The sequence below is a fragment of the Heloderma suspectum genome, chromosome 2, assembly GCF_057233095.1.
Source record: "Heloderma suspectum isolate Gila_16-S chromosome 2, 16-S_ref, whole genome shotgun sequence".
NCBI classification, from domain to species: Eukaryota; Metazoa; Chordata; class Lepidosauria; order Squamata; family Helodermatidae; genus Heloderma; species Heloderma suspectum.
In genome coordinates this window covers 391960189-391968185 of record NC_139459.1, presented here as the reverse complement: position 1 = coordinate 391968185, position 7997 = coordinate 391960189, and the positions used below count along the sequence as shown (strand labels likewise).

Genomic DNA, 7997 nt, shown 5'->3' with positions numbered 1-7997 from the left:
CCTCTGGAGTGTGTGCTGGAGGTGAGTAGTGGCAGCAGTGGAGTTTTGGAATGGGAGCCAGGACATCAAAAGTGCATCTGGAGGAGGACCATAATCTGTTCTGGGGTCAGGGGTTGGAATGGCTGGGCAGCTGCCTAATGATCACGGGCTAGGAACCCTTCAAAATCCCAACTTCTAATCATTTGGTGGCATCTGGATGGAAGCAGAGACAAACTGGCATTTCATACCTGTACGCAGTTTTCGGCTACATTGTTCATTACCCACTGAAGAATCTTCCAGGGTCCATCCTGACCTTCCAGGTTTCTTCAGTGTTTGTCAAAAAGTTTCCCATCTCCTCACTGCTGAAGTTATACAACAACAGGGAAGTCAGCACGATGCACCTGATGACCGGGGAGGAGCTAAAGCAAGGGTGGGCAACATTGATACAACCCTCACCTGGTCACTGCCATGATTCTGCTGCTGCATTTCCCCACAGCCTGCCAGCCTGATTATGCTGGGGAACATGATGCGCTCTCCCTGCACACTTTTCTTTCCCAGCACAATCACTTGGGGTTGACTAACTTCTCCCATTCATTTCAGTGGGTCTAGTCTAGGTAGGACTTTGTTGGATTCTACCCTTGGATTTCAGCCGTTTCACTGGTTCTGATGATAGTGATGAGTTTTAGCACCCACAGGCTTCCACTGGGGACAATGCACCCCCCAGATTCATGTTACCTCCAGTATCAGAAGGAATATGCCTACATACACCGGTTGCTGGGGGACATGGGCAGGAAGGTGCTGTTGCACTCCTGTCCCACTCTGGGTTTCGCATGGGCACTGGTTGGCCACTATGGGGAAAGTATGCTGGACTAAATGGACCCTTGGTGTGATCCAGTATGGCTCTTCTTATGTTCATATGATCTCCTTATGATGTTACTCAATGCTGAATGAAAGGCACACCCCCAGAGCCTTTTCTGCTCACGTTGTCACTCCAGCACTGTAATACTTGAATGAGGCTCTAGCATGTCCCCCAAATAGGGATGGACGAAAGTCACTTACCTGGTCCCTCAGCTTGCTTGGCGGTGGGGGGGAGGCGCTCCATCCCTCCGGCCGAAATTCTGGCCGGGGGGGAGGCGCCCCGTCCCTCTGGCCACGAATCCTCCTGGCCGGCTGGGACACAAATGGCAGCGGCCATAGCCGCTGCCGCTTGCGTCCCTGCAGTCAGCCGTGATAGGCTACGTAAATCCTTACATAGCCTATCACAGCTGACTTTGGGGAAAAAAAGTACGTATGCAAATGGCGGCGCCCATGGGCGCCGCCATTTGCGTTTCTTATGTGGGCACGTGTAGTCTACGTAAACATTTACGTAGACTACAGAGAAAATAAGGGCAACACTATTTGCGTTGCCCTTATTTTCGCTGTAGTCTACGTAAATGTTTACGTAGACTACACGTGCCCAAATAAGGAACGCAAATGGCAGCGCCCATGGGCGCCGCCATTTGCATACGTGCTTTTTTTCCCCAAAGTCAGCTGTGATAGGCTACCTAAGGATTTACATAGCCTATCACGGTGTTTTTTGAAAATCTAGCCGTGATAGGCTACGTAAATCTTTACGTAGCCTATCACGTTTGTTGTTGTTTTTTACTGGGAAATGGCGGTGGTGGCAGCCGGTCGGAAGACCGGCCACCGCCGCCGCCGCCAAACCGCCGCCAAACCGTCACCGGGAGCCGCCAGCGCCAGGGACATTCGCGCAAGGTAAGTCCCATCCCGGGGGGGGGCGGGGGGGCGGACCATTTCTCCAGAAATTCTCCGACATCCCTACCCCCAAACAGTTTCAGGAACAGAGTTGTGTGTAGAAGGACTAAATCTTCCCAGTACTGTGGGCTCACTTGAGGTAAGGAACAGGTTCAACCTACATTCAGTGGTGTCTTCAACTGCACCACTCAACTTTATTTTCATTGAGTGAAAGTTTAGCATTCGCTGATGAGGAAAAGAAAGGGAGTGCTCTTGTTTTGAGACTGGGTGGAGTAGCTTGGTTTCCACTGACAAGGAACCCAGTGTACTTCTTCAGCAAGCCACATGAAGAATGGCTGCACCAAAAGGGATGCTTCGGGTATTTTGGCACCCCACCTCAACATATACCCCACAACTATCAAAGTGACATGCATTTTGTTAGATATTTATAATTTCTGGTAAACAATTATATGTTCTTCATTTTATTTCATTTATTTATTTACAATACATAAAAAACTAGGTATGTACATTAAAGCAAAATCAGAACTGTGCAGAGTAAAAACATATTAAAAACCAGCACCAGAATGAAGCAAAACCATACGATATCCTAAAACAACAACAACAGCAACAACAACAGTGCTAAACACCAGTCTTTCCCTTTCCTCACTAGGTGAGTTACGGCTTTGTTCCACATGTTCTTAATGATAAAACAGAATTCCCTTTTGTCTACCGGATGGCACCAAAAGAAGAATCCCAGTACCCTGGGATCATCGAGCTCTTCCTGTTTTTCGGATGGACGTGGATTGGACTCTATGCTCCAGACACCGACAATGGAGAGAGGTTCATGAGGGCCTTGATGCCCCTCATGATCAGTCATGGAATTTGTGTTGCCTTCTCAAAAAGACTGCCAAGAAATATTGTGTACCAAATGTCTGGGAATGAACTACCTGTCATGTGGAGAACTGTCACAGTAATGGTTTTCTATGCGGACTCTCACTATGGCTTTATTCCAATGATCCTTATACAAAGAAGTCTTGAAATGAAACAAACTGGGGCAAAAGTCTGGATCACAACAACTTCCCAGGACATGAACGTGATCTTGTCTGATAAGCCTGATTACTTCTCTTTCCTCCATGGTTCTTTGTCCTTCATAATGAAGACCCCCAAAAGGACAAAATATGACTACTACAAACCAACTTCTTTTGCTACTGCACAGTTTTGGGAAAGAGCCTTTCACTGTATCTATTCGCAGCATGTGTTATCCAACAAAGGTTGGACAAGATGTACACAGAAAGAGCAACTGGACGTGCTGCCCCAGGAGGAGATAGAGAGAGTCCTGTCTCAAGACAGCTACAGTAGCTACAACAGCGTCCAAGTTGTGGCACATGCTTTAGATGTCGCATATTCCTCCCGATCGAAACGGATGTTGATGGTGGGTGGAGGAGGCAGGCTGGAACATCAAAGGCTGAAGCCATGGCAGGTATTTCCTTCTCCTTTTGCAGAAATACCACCAGTGGAGGCTGGTGGTGGAGCGTATTTCAGTGGAGCTGCGAATCCACTCTGGGTTTTAGTCACAACTAGTCCGACCTCTAAAGGAGCTGGCCAAGGTGCTGGTCCCTGTAGCAAAATGGGTTCCAAACCTTGGATCGCTCCTGTAGAGTTCTGAATGAAACCCTGATCAGATTCACAGCCCCATTGAAATAAGACCCAGAAGCCTCCACAGACCTCCAAAGGGCAAAATATTCAGGATGGAAATGACTGCTCATGTGTTAAAGCACATGATCATGCCTATGGTGTGGCAGTGCCAGCAACAAACAGAGCTTATTTTGTGGCCTCCCTTTCCTCCTCCAATAGCCTCCCCGGAGAGTTATTCTGAGTCATGCAGAGATTATTCATGCACTCTCCTGATGAAACGTTCCCCTGGACAGCTCAGGAAAGAATGGTTATCTTTTTTTGCACAACGTTGAGGATTAAGTCATGTGTCTTTGCAGTAGATTGATACTGTACTTGTTGCAGATTCACTTGGGGTGTTTTGATGTTTGTTAAAGGCTGTCTGTGTTTTCTGTCATTCTAGCTTCACACTTTTTTAAGAGACGTCCAGTTTTCTAATGCTTCTGTGAGCGGACTGTATCTGGACGAGAGTGGGGAGCTGGGAGCTGACTTTGAACTCATTAACTGGGTGCTGTTTCCCAATTTGACTCGCGGTAGAGTGAAAATCGGGAGCATGAAGAGACAAGCATCCACAGACACAAATCTCACAATTCACCCGGAAGCCATTGTGTGGCCCAGGTATTTCAATCAGGTGGGGGAAATGATTAGTGTCATGTCTTGGGCTTGTCGCTTCTGTTAATCTCTGTTAATCTGAGGTTGACACATATGAGGTGTCTAGTAGGGCTGTGCACCATCTCAGCCTGAGGCCCGAGTCAGAACGGGCTGCTTCGGGCCACTTCTGACCCCTTCCGAGGTGAATCGGAGGGAGCACGAAGCGGCCTGGAGTGGGTCAGGGGCTCTCTGAAGCGTCTTGGTGCACTTCAGCATGCCTGGCCCAGCTGAAGTTTGCCAAATCACTGTAATCATTGCCATCACCTCAGGAGGAGGTGGCCATGGTTGAGGAGGGGGTGGCGGCAGCAGCGGAAGAGGAGGAGTCAGCGGCTGCAGCCCAGGTAAGGATCTGGGGGTTTGCGCAGGGGCATCAGGCTGGCCCCGAAGCTGGATCCAGCAATCCCAATCCCCCTTTGGGTTAGGGGCCGAGTCAGATTGGGGGCCCATTGAATCATCCCGAGCCAAATTGTGCCTGCCTCGGAAGCCGTGAAGGGGCTTCCGAGATGGATTGGGGGTCTCTGCACAGCCCTAGTTGCTATAATCTCTCTTAACTGGTGTGTTTTCTGCTTGCTTTTCTATTTCTCTTGTTAGTTCTGTTTTGCATTGGGGAAAGCAACCTTAGACAGTGTCCAGAGAGCCATAGGATTTTTTTATTTCTGGGAACCGCGCTCGCTGCCCACTCCCCCGCCCCCTCATATGTGGCAGCATTCTTCCCTGTCTCCATGCTTGTAACTACCGCATGGAGAAGGTGAAAAGGGAGTGTTCCCAGAGACAGGGAGGGGCGGAGAACACAGAGGCACCATTAGGATGTTTCCTGTGCATCATCCTGCCTCCCTGTCCCCTGCTCAGAAGCCCCCAGTTAGAAAGCCAGAAGCACCTATCTAGCTGCAAAGGTAGGGTGGCCAGGGTGTGGAGGAGACAAATTCCCTCCATGCTCCACCCACCCTGCATGGCATAGTAGGCCTCCTCTGACTTCTGACATCACCAACTATCCCAAAAGGATTGCAGTTGCACCCTCCGTTTATTTTGTTCTTGTACCATTTTGCTCTCTGCATTCAATCTTGTTATGTAGAAAAAAGTGTGATATCAGTGTTGAAATGAACAAATCAACATCCAAAGAGCATCCTGGGGTCACTTCAGCTCACTGGGACTAGAGATCTTAATGGGCCCTTTCCAAACTCTTAGATTCATTTCCATAGAAACAAACACTCCTAACATGTTTCCCTTGCTGCTCCTTGTCTTTGTTGCCAGACTGTGCCTCGCTCCAGGTGCATCGAGAGCTGTTGCCCTGGATACGCCAAGGAGATCCAGGAAGGAGAGCCACCTTGCTGCTATGCTTGTGCACCATGTGCAGAAGGGTCAATCTCCACTCAGGAAGGTGGGTGACCTCAGAGGAAAAGCTGTTCCTTTGGGAAACAGAGCAAATATTTGAGCTTGGCTTTTTGCCTCAACACCACATTTGTAATCAGAGGCTCTCTTCTGGATCCCCCTGCCATGCAAAATGACGTGACTGGTGACCTGATAGAGGACCGTTTCTCCGTTTGACCGCATTTTGATGCTGTTCCCCTTTATTTATTTTAATTGTGATTCATTGAACTTCTTATCCTATTTTCAGGTTTGTACATCATCCTAAGAGTTTGTAAGTCTTCCTATTCAAGGTGCAACACCCATTTTGGGGATAGCGTTCAACACTTTTGATAGCTCCTTTAGAGTTCTGGCTGGTTCTGACTGAAATTCAGAATGCATTCACAGCCCCACCTAAATCGGGGTCACCAGCCTCCACTGTGCCCAGTGCACCCTCTTTCCCTCGGTGGAAGGCACCCCCTTCAAAAAAGCTCTGCATTTAACATGACTGGGGCAGGGATGTCATTAAGACATAGGCCAGTCCACCATTACTTAGAGAGAATTGTCTGCAACGTGCTGTGATTCTGTGGCAGACATGCAGGTATTCCTTGGCAGAAAAGGGGATGTGAAAACAGTGTAAAGATAAGATGCAAACTTTGGAAACCTCTGCCCCACAACAACCTCCAACTCTCTCTTGATCAGACCACTCTCCTGTCCAGTGACGATTCATCCTTCAACACCTGTAAACCCCTTCAGCAAAATTTTCCATGAAAGGGAAAGATAAGAGGACTTTATGAAGGATTGCTACTCTGGGCTTGAAACTTAGGGAACTGCCCTTGGAAGGATCCAGAATGATGATGGAGGTGACATGTTGGGCTTGGACAGGGGAGATCCAAGTTCAAATCCCTGCTCAGAGACAGGGCTTACTGCTTTGGCCTGCTTGTTATGACTTAAAGAAAAAAATAGGATAACCACACAGATACTACCTGAAATAATGTTTAGCTACACACAGCTGCTACTCCATCTTTGAATGAAATAGGAACTTCTCTTTACACCAAATCAACTCATGAATCCCAGCTTTGTGTAATCTGACCTCCAGGATCCCCATAATCTCTCACAACACTTCCCTGGCCACATTGTCTGAGATCCTGCTTTTGTTATGAGGTCATAGATTGGATAACCTGAACACAACACTGGTCCTCTACCAGAGAACATTGGTCTCTCTCCCTCCCCTACTACAGATTCTTATTTCCTGAATTCTCTCACTTCCCCATCCTTGCTCAAAATGGAAGAAACCACCAACAGTTCTGGATGCATGCCTGATGTCCGTCATGCTGAAGGGACTCTTCTTCTTTTCAGATGCAGACCATTGCACCAAGTGTCCAGAAGATCAGCATCCAAACAAGGACCAAGATCAATGTGTCCCCAAGGATATAACTTTTCTGTCCTATAATGAAATGTTAGGGATCCTTCTGACTTCCTTTGTCCTATTCTTATCCCTAACAGCAGGTGTTGTTTTAGTAGTCTTCATTAAATTCCGAGAAACTCCAGTAGTCAAATCTAATAACCGGGACCTGTCCTACATTCTCCTGATCTCCCTCCTGCTTTCCTTCTTGTCCTCCTTCCTATTCATCGGATGGCCAAAGAAAGAGACCTGCCTTCTCCGACAAATAGCCTTTAGCATCATCTTTTCTGTTGCTGTCTCTTCTGTGTTAGCCAAAACGATCACTGTGGTGCTGGCCTTCCTGGCCACAAAGCCAGGGAACAAGGTGAGGAGATGGCTGGGGAAGAGTTTGGCCAACTCCATCATAATTTCTTGTTCCAGCGTCCAAGTTGTCACTTCTTCCATCTGGCTGGGCATCTCTCCACCCTTCCCTGATTCTGACATGCACTCTCAGCCTGGACAGAACATCCTGCAATGTAACGAAGGATCTGTGACCATGTTCTATATTGCGCTTGGCTACATGGGCTTCCTGGCCGCCATCTGCTTCACGGTGGCTTTCTTAGCCAGGAAGCTGCCTGCAGCCTTCAATGAAGCCAAGCTGATCACCTTCAGCATGCTGGTCTTTTGCAGTGTTTGGGCTTCATTTGTGCCCTCCTACCTGAGCACGAAGGGCAAATACATGGTCGCTGTGCAGGTCTTCTCTATCTTGGCCTCCAGTGCTGGCTTACTGGGCTGCATCTTTCTTCCCAAGTGCTACATTATTTTACTGAGACCTGACCTGAATACAAGGGAGCATCTCATGATGAAAACCAAGCATGGCATCTGATCTTTAATACTAGAGAGGGGTTAGAATTCTGGACTGACCAGGATGAGATAAGGACCATTGCTTCTAGTGGGGACAAGTATGGAAGGTATCCATGCCTTTGGTTTCCCATGGGATCCAGGTAGATATTTACGTAGGCTAGAACGGCAAAAAATAAAGGAATGCAAATAGTGCCCACTACGCTATTTGCGTTCCCCTTTTTTTTCACCGTTTTATCTTACATAAATATTTACAGAAGATAAATCGGCGAAAAATAGGGAACGCAAATGGCCGCCGTAGCTGCCACCATTTGCTCACGCTAGGGGTTTTTTTTGGGGGGGGGGGTTAGCCGTGATAGGCTATGTAAATTCT

General features: G+C 48.0%; 1 protein-coding gene across 1 annotated transcript; it reads left to right on the top strand.

The window, feature by feature from the left end:
• Window positions 1-2446: 2446 nt before the first annotated feature.
• On the top strand, window positions 2447-7649 carry LOC146356447 (vomeronasal type-2 receptor 26-like). The gene is made up of 6 exons (XM_084830118.1): window positions 2447-2585; window positions 2985-3193; window positions 3788-4015; window positions 4305-4376; window positions 5287-5413; window positions 6739-7649. The coding sequence occupies exons 1-6, from the start codon at window positions 2447-2449 to the stop codon at window positions 7647-7649; spliced, it is 1686 nt and encodes a 561-aa protein (XP_084686244.1).
• The last annotated feature ends 348 nt before the right edge of the window (window positions 7650-7997 follow it).